Here is a 15,000-nt window from a genome sequence, read left to right as displayed (position 1 = left end):
CTCTCTAAAGACATCAGATCTACAAAAGCTCGTATATAGCGCGGCACTCGGTGCCGCGTTACTTACGAGCTTTGTGTAGATCTGCTATTTTTCAATAGCTAAAGTATATAACGTAATGCTTAAGTAAGACCAAAAGCAACAGCTCTCATGTGCTCAGTTCTGGTGGCCCAAGTCATGGACCGTGACATCATGTTGCCAAGTGTCGTTTCGACGCCTGTGCTATAGCTGGGCCGGCCGGCCGCGGTATGTCACTGACTTCAACTCTGCCTTTCAGGTTTGTGCGGTCTGAGACTATATATATACTGGCCAATTAGGCTTTCCTACTGGCCAATCAGGCTTTCCTATACTGGCCAATCAGGCTTTCCTATATTGGCCAATCAGGCATTCCTATACAAGCAGCAGTCTCTCGCTCCGTGCTGAAAGTGAAAGTGTGTTTCTGTATCGCATCGAACATGGGAAAGGTATACCCATCACAGACGCAACACTGTCAGTGGACCAAAGACACCTCGCAACCCGCCCATCACAGACGCAACACTGTCAGTGGACCAAAGACCCCTCGCAACCCGCCCATCACAGACACAACACTGTCAGTGGACCAAAGACCCCTCGCAACCCGCCCATCACAGACGCAACACTGTCAGTGGACCAAAGACCCCTCGCAACCCGCCCATCACAGACGCAACACTGTCAGTGGACCAAAGACCCCTCGCAACCCGCCCATCACAGACGCAACACTGTCAGTGGACCAAAGACCCCTCGCAACCCGCCCATCACAGACGCAACACTGTCAGTGGACCAAAGACCCCTCGCAACCCGCCCATCACAGACACAACACTGTCAGTGGACCAAAGACCCCTCGCAACCCGCCCATCACAGACACAACACTGTCAGTGTCGCATGAAGACACCTCGCAACATGCCCAGCACAGACACAACATGGTCAGTGGACCAAACACATCGCTGTCTGCCTTTGTTCAAAATGTACGCATCATTGTGTGTGTGTGTGTGCGTGTGTGTGTGTGTGTGTGTGTGTTTGTCACTCGGACACATAACATTCACTGCGACACAAGCTATGAGCTTGTAGATCTGCTATTTTCCAATAGCTATAACGTATAACATAATGCTTAAAACACCAAAAGGGGGTTCCCGTCCCAAAATGAATTAAGACCTCTATTTCCCTGTTCCTTCTGTTGCTCACAAATAAAAAAGAATGGGAAATCCACCTTGCGTCCGTTTCCTATACTTGTCTCTGTCTCGAGTCGCGGATCACGGGTATCGCACCCAGAACTCGTACTTGTAGGTCTTATAAAAAAACAGTCATTACGACGGCATCAAGGCCCGCCAAAATACATTTTTAGCCGACTAAATCAACTGTAGATTCAGTCGACTAAAATCATAATGACATTTAGTCGACTAAAACTAGACTGAACACTAAAACATTCCAGGTGACTAAAATGTGACTGAAACTAAATGAAAACTATTCAAGAGACTATATATATGACTAAAACTAAAATCTAAATTTGCTGCCAAAAACAACAGTGCTTGCAAGATGAAACTCAAAAGGCGTCTCTGTTTCCTGGTGGAAGTTGTTAATGCGTGTATAGAGAAACCTGCTATCTCCACACGCTCCACCTTCTGTGCTTATTTCCCCAAATTCGACGCGTTACGTATATCCACACACAGCACTAGTGTTATTCTTGGCAGCACATTTTATTTGAGTCATATAGTCTTTGGAATGAAACTTAATGTAGTTTCAGTCAGACTTTAGTCACCTAATAGAATGTGTCGGTTTATAGTTTTAGCATCGTGAGATTTTGCTCGACTATAGTATACAGTTGATTTAGTCGACTAAAATGTCTTTTGGCGCACAAACATATATATATATATCCCAGTAGGGAAACCCCAAATGGTCAGCTGCATCGCGTACATAATTAGTGCAAATATAGCAGATCTGCAAGCTCACAGCAAATCGCGTTGTGCTATAGCTTGCAGATAGTGGCGTCAAAGTAATGGAAAAGCCTCCTGGCCACGCCACCCCACGCCAGGCAAGGCAAGGCAAGGCCAGGCAAGTTCAGGCAAGGCCAGGCCAGGCCAGGCCAGGCCAGGCCAGGCCAGGCCAGGCCACGCCACCCCACGCCACCCCACGCCAGGGAAGGTAAGGTAAGGCCAGGCCAGGCAAGGCCTAGCAGGCAACCCACTTCCCTCTGGCCGGAACTTGTTGGTAACACTTGTGGTTCCCATGCGAGAAAACATGTTCCCTTACGAGAAACATGTTACTAAAGATGAGAAAACACACGCACAGTCACACACACACACACACACACACACACACACACACACACACACACACACACAGAGAAACCAGAAGTGTCACATGTCCCGAGCTAGCAGCTGATCTGTATTTCCTGTATGTGCGTGTCAGCCAAAACTCTGCCTTATACACACAGACAGTGGTTGGAAAAAAAAGTACTCAAATGTAGGTCAAAGTATACCAATACTGCCCTGCAGAAATATACTCTGATACAAGTATAAAGGTCTGGAATTCAAAGTGTATACTTGAGTAAAAGTACAAGTACCAAAAGTAGAAAGTATACTCAATGTAGAATGTATAGAATGAGAAGAAGAATACACTGTGCAATTTGACAGACGCAAAGTAAACTATACAAACAAATGCCTCAAAATTGTACAGGTTATAATACCGTATAGAGTCAGACGATTTGACGGATCATGATACATTTGCATTAATCCAGAGTTTTCAACTTGCACGCATGCACAGTGCACACACGCACGCACAGTGCACGCACAGTGCACGCACACACACACACGCACAGTGCACACACGTCGGAATGTCACACTATAAGCTCTATGCCCGTGCACGGACCTCGAGAAGGAATTCCATTCCAGAACTGCGTTCCTTCCGCAAAGGAGAGCCACCAAAAAGTTCCTTCTGCAAGGAACTGTATATATATATATACCGCCATCCCCATGTTGGCTTGTGTGGTGGACATTATTATATAAAAATAATAATTATTATTATAATTATAATCACACCTGTGACACTGAGCGTCAGCCGCTCAGTGTCTGAACAGGCCTTTTTTACACAACATCGATATTATTATGCTGTCATAATATGAACACAATGTTAAAGGTGAGCTTTCTCTCTTTCTCTCTGCGTGCGTGCGTGCGTGTGCGTGCGTGCGTGCGTGCGTGCGTGCGCGCGTGCATGTGCGTGTGTATAAGAACAGCATCAAAACTTTGGCAGGAGTTCAAGCCGACCTCGATGCTCCGTAACAAATATCTGCCACCAGATGGCGGTAGAGACCATTTCACTGCACACTGTATACTGTATGAGGCCAGAGGGAGCCTTTTACAGTAAAAGCAGAAAGCCTCTCTCTCTCTCTCTCTGTCTCTCTCTCTCTCTCTCTCTCTCTCTCTCTCTCTGGTTTCATTTTTACGCTCTCAAGAGTCACATTATCGTTCAATGTTACTTGATTTACAAGAAGGAAGTCTAAACAATAAAGACAATGTGTAGAATAATTGTTATTTTGATCCGTGTCTGCCTGTCATCTCTCCTAATAGAATGGTACCAACATCAACACAGCATATAGACTTATGTGGACGAAATAAATAAATAGAGTCTATGAACCTCGTGGAAACGGTGGTCCGTGCGTGGCTCAAATGCAGAATAAACAGGCCAAATATACACACAAAACATTGTGTCAAGTTGAGGGGCGCCTTCCTTGGTAATGTTTGTTTCAAGTGCTCCCAGCAAATTAGCACTAAAAGTCCATAGACTTGGATGCAATTCACCCCTTTGTCAAGTCCCGCCCCCGTGGTTGTGCCCCTCATCGCACCCATTGGTTGCAGTTTCGTGGTTGGACAAAAAACCATTGAAATAAAGTGTTTTTCAGTTGCTTCATATTGATATTCTGTGCGTTCAATTCTTATTTTTAACTTGGTGTCGGTAAAAAAATGATCACAGGTGCAGCATGGTGACTGGGCATATCATGGTTGTTTTTAGTTTTTTTTTCCCCAAAAATGATGTTTTAGCAAATTCAACATACTTGTAAATAAGGTGGAACAAGGCAGAAAGAGCCTGCTGGTTAGTCAGCCAGGGACCAATCAGAAGATTGACAAAGGGTGAATTCCAAAAGCCATTCGCTGGAGGTGCTATAGCGCCCTTAACATGGTAAATGGTACATTTATATGGGGACTGCTCATAGATCCGAAATCCTGTTATAGACCGAACAGGTTGTCGAACTTGCGCTATAAGGTTGTCGAACATGCATAAAGTTTGTCGAACATGCGCTAAGGTTGTCGAACATGCGCTAAGGTTGTCGAACATGCGCTAAGGTTGTCGAACATGCAGAAAGTTTGTCGAACATGCGCTAAGGTTGTCGAACATGTGCTAAGGTTGTCGAACATGCAGAAAGTTTGTCGAACATGCGCTAAGGTTGTCGAACATGCGCTAAGGTTGTCGAACATGCAGAAAGTTTGTCGAACATGCGCTAAGGTTGTCGAACATGTGCTAAGGTTGTCGAACATGCAGAAAGTTTGTCGAACATGCGCTAAGGTTGTCGAACATGCGCTAAGGCTGTCGAACGTGCGCTAAGGTTGTCGAACATGCGCTGAGGCTGTCGAACATGCGCTAAGGTTGTCGAACATGCGCTGCGCTAAGGTTGTCGAACATGCGCTAAGGTTGTCGTACATGCGCTAAGGCTGTCGAACATGAGCTAAGGTTGTCGAACATGCGCTGCTGGTTGGCGAACATGCAGAAAGATTGTCGAACATGCGCTAAGGTTGTCGAACATGCGCTAAGGTTGTCGAACATGGTTTGCTCCTGTGCTTGCGGTTATGTTTAGGTTAGGGGTTAGTTATAGTCATTTCGGAAAACAATGACAGATAGCACAACACGTAGATAGCGCCTTTATTCCAGAGCACTTTACATAGACATTACATTCACACATACATTAACACAGCGATGGTGCAGGAAAACATGCACCTGCAAGGCACCAGGCTGCACACCGGGATCAATCAAGGGGTTCAGAGTCTTGCTCAAGGACACTTCGACTCTAGGGGAGCCCAGCCGGGATCGAACTGGGAACATCGCGGCCCTCACGGTTCCCATCCAGCTGCTGTCCGGCCACTCTATATACCCCTCTATACATACCCCCACTGCAGCCCTGGCCCAATGAAACACACGCCATGCATGGTTCCTTAACCCATTTTGAGTATAATAGGAACCACTTTTGGTGTTTTAAAGCATTATGTGTTTTACTTTAGCTATTGACAAATAGCAGATCTACAAGCTCATCGCGGTGGTGCCGCGCTGCGAGCTTGTATAGGTCTGCTATTTTTTTTTTTTAAGAAAAAAAACGTGAAAATGTGCCTCAAATCTCTTTGAATATATATTAATACAGAGTCGACCTTTTTCGACTAATATCAAATCTTTGCTTCTTGGGGGAGGTCCGGAACAACATATTTTCAGATGGGGGGGGTGGGGGGGTCCTTGACATGAAATATTGAGCACCAGCAGCTGATACAGAAACATGAGGGTTTTTTCTTTTTTTTTCAGAAAACTGTCAGGTTTTCGAAGACAAACAAACATGCATGGGTTAAATAAATAAACACCTGCTTAGCTTAGCTTACCAGGAGCTCGTGCGGCCGTACGGAGTTGTCCGTGTAGACGCAGAGCTTCTCGGCGGTCAGCGGCCGTGTCTCCTTCAGCTTGGAGGCCAGGAACATGCAGACGGCGCCCAGCAGCTGGAGGTTGCACTTCCGCGTGGGCACCACGGCCAGGAAGCGGTCCAGGTAGTTCATGGACAGCGGGAACACCTCCTCCTCGCACTTCTGCTCCTCGCACACCTGTTGTTTGTTGGTGATTGGTTGGTGGTGGTGGTGGTGGTGGTGGGGGGGCGGGGGAGAGAGAGAGAGAGAGGAGGGAGGGGATGGAGGGAAAGAGGGGGAAGAGAGAGGGGGAGGGAGGGGGAGAGGGAGGGGGAGAGAGAGAGAGAGATATGGCATTATTATAATGCATATTTGGAGCAATGTGTAACTTGCAGGGCTTTATATTCACAAAGCAATTGTATGAGAAAGGGAAAAAAAATAAGGCAAACAAAAGAAAAAAATCCTTTGACGAAGTAGTCTTATAAAGAAATGAGACACTAATCAAATAAAGTGCGCATATAAATGCAATGACACACATAAGTTGGGGTCGGGCCAACTTGTGGAGCCCAGCCCTGCATGCGAACTCAAAAGTGCTTCATGCGACAACTTCACTTTTTTTTTATTTTTTTTATTTATCAAAATGGGATTATTTTGTGTTAAATAAAATAAAAACTTAAGTAAAGGGGTGTTTCTAAAGAGACACGGCATCATGTCACATGTGGGCCTATAGTGTGTCGCATTCCTTCATGTCATTCATTTACAAATAAATGAAATTCCAAGTCACACAATCCAAGGCCGAATGAAAAAGACACATCCGTACCAACCAACATTATAGCGGCGCACACGGAAATACTTTATTTCATCCGTCACGTTTTCATAAAACATTTAAAAATAGAAATAAATTGCCCACGCCGCCGCTCTTGGCCTGGTAATGTGCCGCGGGGTCTTCCCCATCAGACCCGACGGTCCCCGCGCGTCTCTCCCGGACGGAGACGGTCACAAAACGGACAAATGTGAAAGCGTCGCACGGCCGAAGAGGCTGGATGCATGGTGCGTCAGTCACCATATTTTAGACTCCCCAACAATGTCCCCCTTTCTTCAAAAATTAATTAAAAATCTCCGCGCGGTCCGATCGGGACGGTCTTCACATGACAATAAGCCCACGGACCCCGGGCGTCCTCCCACGCCGGTCCCGACCCGGAATATCACTCGCATGGCCGCGAAACGAACTTAATTCCACGGTGTGTCGGCTTCAGAAACAGAACAGAAACGGGACTTGTAACTATATAAAGGCCCTCTCTCTCTCTCTCTCTCTCTCTCTCTCTCTCCCTCGCTCTCTCTCTCTCTCTCCTCTCGCCACCCTTCCGCATGCGAAGCTTCACGAAGGGATATAAAACGTTTCGGAACGCGTTGGGGGTCCGCGTGGTCGTGGGTCGGCCGGCCCGGACCCTGCCCCGTCCCACGGAGGGGGGTCCCGCCGCTGTTAGGGCCGTTTTCACCCCGAAAACACCAAGAGAAAACTACACGATCGAGCCGAGGACGAAGAAAAACCCAACTCAAAACCAACATGGCGTTGTTGGGCGCAGAGGCAGAGAGAGACAGAGAGACACAGAGGAGTGCATACGTGTGCACATGGAAACATTTGAGGCTTATCTAAAATAACAATAAAAAGCACGATCGGGGACATCATTTATAGGGTCGTTTTTCATGTATTTATTTAGGGATTCACCCCCGTGGCGAAGTATAACAAATGTCTTCCCCTCCTCCTCCTCCTCCTCCTCCTCCGACAAAACATTCCTTTTATGAGTTATAAAGTCGATAAGGCTTCAAACAAGACAAGCAACGGGGACACACAAAACAATCACATGCTATACAATGAATAAACATGAATTTGGGGTGGGGGTTGAATTATTGCGCTCCGTGCGTAAAAAGAAAGAATGCCGAAGGTTAGTTAGGGGCTTTATTTCTGGTGCGCACTACCACCACCACCACCACCATGACACGGGGTCAGTCTTTTACTAAACAACTTGACCACAAGTTACAAGTCTTCTTTATCGCACAATGTATACACTTTATAGGCATTTAAGCAGACTGCCCTTAAATCCAGAGCGACTATCAAATACATAATAGAACGAGTCATCATGACATGAAGAATCGTATAAGCAAAGCTTGAGAACCTATAACATCGGTCTTAGCAGTCGGAGTATCTATAAGTCTAGAGTCCGCAGCGGAATACATGCTATAAAGGAAAGGCAGGGTTTACTAACTATAATAGCCCCCCTTTCGGGACCCCTTAATGCTTACCTTTTTCTGTATTTTGGGACGGAAAAGGGTAACCAAAAGGTTCCCGGAATGAAAAGGAAAAAGTGAGTTGAGAGGGTTCTTTTCTTAAACCCAAACCCAAACCAAACCCACCTCCAAAACATCCTGGAAACTATAGCTCTCATGTTAACTATAACAGACCCCCTTTCGGGACCCCCTCTGGGTTACCTCATTGCTGTCGTTTTATACCGACGTCCCAAAAACAGGAAAAGGGTACATATAACATAACCAAAGGGACCTTGTGTTATATATATATATGGTCCCCGGACCGGACCGGCACCGGGTTCTTCTCTCCCCATACCTCCAGCATCCATGTGGCCACCATCCGCCTCATGAAGGGCTGGATGTCCCGCTGCACGCACTGGAAGTAGGAGCACTGCGGCACGAAGCTCTCCTCCACGGTCAGCAGGCTCTGCAGGACCCGCTCGTCGCACAGCAAGTTGGGGTCCGGCCTGGCGCGGACCACGGTGTCCACCTCCAGGCACAGCAGTTCCATAATGGTTGCAGAGCAAGCTATTAAAAAAAACCCTTTTATCTTTCTTCTTCTTCTTCTTTTATAATTCCGTGTTTTTTGTGTTTGTTTTGTTTCTTCTTTTTTTTTTCTTTTACAAAAGTATAAAATATATAGCTTTCCAATGAGTATTATGGTCCAATGGTGAGGAGATGATGAAGGCGATCATCCGCGCACGGCGGCGCACAACGCAACACGCCGCAGAAAGGAACGTGTTTTTTGGAGGCATATGAAAAGTGTAAAAGTTAGAAAAAAAAAAAAAAAAAAAAAAAAAGTTTTGAGAGACTGCAGGGAGAGATCTAGTCCTCTGCTCCTGCCTCTCTCTCTCTCCGCCGCGAATAACTTTTTCCTTCCGATCCTCTGACTCTCTCTCTGTGTCGCTCGATCGCTCTCACACTCTCTCTCTCCCCCTCCTCCTTTCTCTCTCTCTCTCTCTCTCAGCTCTCTCTCTCTCTCTCTCTCTCTCACACACACACACACACACACACACACACACACACACACACACACACACACACACACAGACTCTCTCTCTCTCTCTCTCTCTCTCTCCTCCCCCTCTCTCTGTCGCTCTCTCTCTCCTCCCCCTATGTCTCTCTCTCTCTCTCTCTCTCTCTCTCTCTCTCTCTCTCTCTCTCTCTCTCTCTCTCTCAGTGACGCAACTCATTTTATTAGACCTTGGTTTTAACTCTAAGAACTATAGGCTATATATGAACTCAATATTTTGCAGTCCAAATTTTTCAGAACGGACCCTAATTATGTTATTCTATTATGTAACCTATATAGGGACAACCAATAATATTCATGTTTACTCTCCAAGTTATTATTAATAAAGTGCATTCCTGAGCTTAAGTAAACATAAACAGCAGTACAGTATATACAGTATATGCTGGGTGTGACGTCATTCTGAGCAGCCTCTTGACAGAAAATAACTCAAATAAAAGGATGGAGACAATTGATATTATTATTATTATTATTATTACCTTTTTATTATTATTATTATTATTATTATTATTATTATTATTATTATTATTATTATTATTATTATTATTATTGTTAATAGTATTACCCATATTATAATATTATCAATATTCATTATTATTATTCAATAATATTGTATCTTTTGTGTCGCATCATTTGTGCATGTCAACGAGTTTGAGCAGATGTGCACGTGCAGGATGCGAACACGTGCATGCCCAGTGTGTGTGTGTGTGTGTGTGTGTGTGTGTGTGTGTGTGTGTGTGTGTGTGTGTGTGTGTGTGTGTGTGTGATAGCTTTCTAGGAACTTTGATGAAACTTTTCTTTTGCACAATCTTGTGCTGAAGGTTTGATACTCAAGTATCCTCTCACGTATACACAAGTCTCTGTTAACCCTTTAAGAACACATAGCTGTGTCAGCTTTTTAAAGCACTTTAAACAATTCTTTTCCAGTATCTTCTTCATTGTGTAGACTTCTTGTAAATGAAGTAATGCACAGATGTTTAACAATCGTTTAACTCTTGAGAGCGTAAAAATGAAACCAAATTCACTGCATGCACGTCACGCCAAATTTGTTTAATTTTTTCACTCTCAAGAGTGTTGGTTAACTTGGTTTAACCAACTCTCCATCATTTGGCTTCTCAACCAGTGGTCCGGGGACCACCAGCCGGTCCTTGAGGGGGGTTCCAGGTGGTCCCCAGGGACCACTGGTTGAGAACAATGCGCTGCACTATAGAACGCGTGCAAAAATTCTTGATTACGCGGAAAAATCTTTCTTTTTACATTAAATATGCAGATATTATGCTGTGATTATATGCTGGAAGTTGTGTGAAATATGCAGGATTTTACGAGGTGACATGTTCGGGAAGTTGTGAATTATAATGCGGGAAGTTTGTGCGTTGATGCGACCTAAAAATAAAAAATAAAAAAAGAATACAAAAATGTAACCCCATGCATAATCTGCGCCATTTGGCTGATTATGCGGTAAATGATGCGATCGCATGAACGCATAATTGTGTTTTAATATATATACACTATAGTTCCTAATAACTGAACTCATGCTAATCAATAATTTATATAGAGCTGTAACTTCAGATCAAGTTTAATTCATTAATTTAATTATTATGCGTTTTCCCACAGACCGTCATCTGAAACTATTTGTGTAACGGCCCGGATTCGAACGCCGCGTCTCACATGGAAAGCCAACATCTTAACCGCTAATCCAAAGGGACCGGGGGAGATATGGACCCGGGGGAGACTTTTAGACTGTTTTAATAATAGGAAATAATAATAATAATAATAATAATAATAACAATAATAACAATAACAATAACAATAACAACAACCATGCACAATTAAAGTAGCTATATTAGTCAAATTTCTTATGATTTTTTTTTATTCAGACAGCCAGCAATGGGTAAAACACTATACCCAAAATAATGTGACATATTATTGCCTTATAGGCCTAAACTAGTTCACATAATTATCCTGTCCGTCCTGCAAAAGAACCCAGGAAATATGAGGGTATATACAACTTTAGTAAAGTTGTTCATTTGCATTCTAAGTGAGGGTTTTAATCAACATGGTTGGTTATACGTTGATTCATTCCAATCTCAAGAATTTAATTAACTTTTTATTTTCTTTTATTTTTATTTTTATAACAGCCAAGGAAAGTGGTGAAATGTCCCCTTTAAACGTTTCTTTCTTCCCCTCGGTGAGTGTGTGTGTGTGTGTGTGTGTGTGTGTGTGTGTGTGTGTGTGTGTGTGTGTGTGTGTGTGTGTGTGTGTGTGTGTGTGTGTGTTCCTTCCTCATGTCGTCACAATGCTCTCAGCCAATAGAGGCAGAGCATGTTGTTACTGGGCAGACTGAACAACACATGTCCCCTTTTATGACACATCACCACGCAACACCTCGTATGGTGGAGTCAGTGCATGGTGGGGAAAAAGTACTCAAATGAATGTTTTACATATAAGTAAAAGTACCAATACTGCAACTTAGACATACTCTGTTACCAGTAAAAGTCTGGAATTTTACTTGAGTAAAAGTACAAAAGTATTGGTATCAAAATGTACTTAAAGTACCAAAAGTATAAAAAGTATAGGCTATACTCATTGTGCAGAATGTCCCATTTCAAGTTGTCAAAGGTTATACAAATCATTTGAAAATAGCAGATCAGAGCTTGTATAGATCTGCTATTTTCAAATGCATGGCTGAAATATATTGCTTATTAAATATAGTGGTTATTGTAATACTATAATACAAATCTACAAAGTAACTATACCGTATAGTAATTAACTACATTTTTCAAATAAATGCAGTGGACAATTTTGGATCTGAGATATAGTGGAGTATTGCAGTATAAGTATTGGAATTACTCAAGTAAAGTAGGCTACAAATACCTCAAATTGTACTTAAAGGGGTCATTCCAGAATTTGGGAGGACATTTTGGGCTTCCGAAATTTTGAAAATAATACTTGATCTTTTACCATTTTCTGTTATGTACACATCAATACTCAGGCATCAAAGACATTTTTTTTTAAATTAAATGCTTTATTTATTGTTACCAACACCCATGAGGGACCTGAAAAAGTATCATAATTTAAATATTAATATTTATAATATTTTAATATTATATTATATATAATAATAATAATAATTATAATAATTATATATAATATTTTAATATTAGGTGAGGGGTTTTCAACTGATTGTGAACCAGGGACCACCACCCTGACTTCGGACCACTATTGTGTTGGGTGGGGAACTGGGGATATATGCCTGAGATTAGTGCTTTTGTAAATTAACACTCGATGCATCCCATGTGTATACACCCCACTGTTTCTCAATCGTTGACTACTACTGGTAAAATGTCCTAATAATAATGACTCAACCAGACAATCCGGTGCACTTCCCACTTCTTGAGATTCTAACTCCCTTTTTCTGTTGAATTTCTTGAACTCCAACTTGTCGGTAAATTACTACATGGTTGGTCATCATATAGGTCACTAGTTCACGGTTTCTCAACTAGTGGAAAGAACATTTAAAACAAATCCTGCATTACTAAATGCATGGTCAGGGACCACATGCAATACCTCCACGGACCACCAGTGGTCCGCGGACCACCTGTTGAAAACCCATGTATTAGGTGAAGAAAGTAACATTCTCTTTAAATAACCATTTGATTACAGATATGAGTTGATTTAAATTAATTTAAGCAACTTTCAAAATCTGTTGTATAGGCTACCCAACTTTTCAATAACGGCATGTTTCACTTCACTAATTTCAGTATTTATTTTCATATACTTGCTTTAAAACTTCATATCATTACATAAACTGCTTAAATGACAATAGGTCAAACCCCTGTGAGCTGAGAAAGCCATCCGTGATTATTTCCGATTAAATTATATGTTAACAGGGTTGAAATAAGAGTAACAGGGCTGCAATTAAGTAAAACGGTTGAATAACTATACATTATCTTTCATCATAGATCATTAAACAAATGCTCAAAGACCACAGATATATTCTTTGAATAATTTCAATATATTCTCTGAATCATTTTGATTTAATTGTATGTCTGCACTGTTTCTCGATGAAATAAAATAAATATAATAATAGCTATACATTGCCTCAAAAAGCAATGAAATCGATGCCGACTTGGTTGTTGTCCGTCTTGCTGCAGGGAATCAGGCCGGACTATAAAGGTTCATGCCGTACTGTGAGGATGTGTCATCACGAACAGGTCTTGAGCGCGCACCCACCTATAACCACCCGAAGGCCCCGAAGGCAGACTATCCCTATTTAGCGTTACCCCTATACGGCCCGGCAAGGAACCACATGGTGCTGCCGGCAACTGCCCCCACTATTACTGGAAATCGTTGGGGACGTCACCCACGGCCAGGAGCCCCCCCTGGGCTCCCTCCTACTGCAGGGGCCCTCCCGGCTCAAGGTGTCTGAAATCTTCAGGATTGCCTTGGCATTGCTTTCCGGCTATATATATATATATATATATATATATATATATACCCTATAGATCCCTGGAGTATTCCACATCCCCAGTCTAAAACCTTCTATACAGTCCACAGGGAGTCCTCAACTCACTATGTGCAATATGGCGCCTGGGCTTCAAATAGTCTATAGCCATGACAAACAAGATGGCGTCAACGCCTGCTTCCATGGGTGTTTGTCCCCCGGTGGTGCCTGCCGCCCTCCCAGAGGTTTTATGGGTGCCAACCGTATATATCGCCGCTAAACAACAGTTTGTTTCGTGAGAGGCCACACCCTATAGGAATGCAGGGTATAGGGTGCTTGGTGCTTTCTTTTTTGTAGAAGAGGGAAACTAATATTGTTTGTGCCGTTTGCTTTGACTGAATAATTGTTAGTGTTAGCTAATTATAGTAAACTATAACTAAAAGATATTTATTTATTTCCCACCACGGAAAACCTCGTAGCCTCGTTCCCATCCCATGCCTATACTTATCTGCAAAAAGAAAACCTCGCGGCAGACTATCCAGCATGTAACCTCGCCTCACCAGGCTTTCCACCACCACCTCGGAGAAAAACCTCGGAAAGCCTGGTCTCTGTTTAAAAAATCCGTATGATCCGGTCGGGAGCTCTTCTATAAAAATGAAAGTTACAAGTTACTCTCGAAATTTTGCCATTCTCTTGTACTTGTATTATTTCCCACCACGGAGTATACCGTTGCACCTCAGAGGACAGGCAAGATGGGCAGTGTCGGTATGGGCCAATCAGAGGCAGGCGGGGCGTTACCATGTCTATGCTCGGACGTAGAAAGAAATCACGCCCCAAATAATAGCCTTGACAACCAACTTGACCGAAAATGGAAAGAAAATCAAAAGAAATGGAAAGGAGAGAAAGTGGACAATAATCACCAATATCGCAAAAGATAATCGTGGATATAATAATCCAAAAGAAGACTTATATTTGATTTAAGATATTATTATTTATATATTATGTATTATTATGTAGTCATTTATATATAGTCATCTCAACAGTAACTGATCTCATGTCTATCAATTGAACGGCAACTGCCATTTATTTTAATTGATTAATCACTAGATGTTTAGCTTGATCTTCATAGCACACAGTGTCGCTCTAAAAAAATGTGAAACCAGCAGATCTACGTGTGTGAGTGTGTGTGTGTGTGTGTGTGCGTGTGTGTGTGTGTGTGTGTGTGTGTGTGTGTGTGTGTGTGTGTGTGTGTGTGTGTGCGTGCGTGTGGGTGTGTGTGTGTGTGTGTGTGTGTGTGTGTGTGTGTGTGTGTGTGTGTGTGTGCGTGCGTGCGTGCGTGCGTGCGTGCGTGCGTGCGTGCGTGTGTGTGTGTGTGTGTGTGTGTGTGTGTGTGTGTGTGTGAGAGACTGTGTGAGAGACTGTGTGACTGTGCAGGGTAAGCTTGAAGATGATGAAGGGGTAACAGAGGGATGGGAGGAAAGATAAGAAGAGAGAAGTATGACTAAGCGGTCACTTTTCTCACGATGAGATGTGTTGTCTAGTAGATTAGTGCT

The 15,000-nt window shown here is 43.2% G+C and overlaps 1 protein-coding gene and 1 long non-coding RNA gene across 3 annotated transcripts in view; one reads left to right on the top strand and one right to left on the bottom strand.

Moving 5' to 3' along the window:
- The window catches only part of LOC308314376, a 171,890-nt gene that overhangs the window by 50,019 nt on the left and 106,871 nt on the right, over positions 1–15,000 (top strand). The window lies entirely within an intron of this gene.
- Positions 5,631–8,861, bottom strand: LOC308313990 (G1/S-specific cyclin-D2-like). Its single transcript, XM_080761341.1, has 2 exons — positions 8,290–8,861; positions 5,631–5,864 (listed from the first exon to the last, which is right to left on the bottom strand). The coding sequence occupies exons 1-2, from the start codon at positions 8,482–8,484 to the stop codon at positions 5,640–5,642; spliced, it is 420 nt and encodes a 139-aa protein (XP_080617467.1). The 5' UTR covers positions 8,485–8,861; the 3' UTR covers positions 5,631–5,639.

The sequence above is a fragment of the Protomyctophum bolini genome (genome assembly GCF_963924005.1).
Source record: "Protomyctophum bolini genome assembly, chromosome: 4".
Classification (NCBI taxonomy): Eukaryota; Metazoa; Chordata; class Actinopteri; order Myctophiformes; family Myctophidae; genus Protomyctophum; species Protomyctophum bolini.
This window is presented reverse-complemented; position numbering and strand designations above follow the sequence as displayed.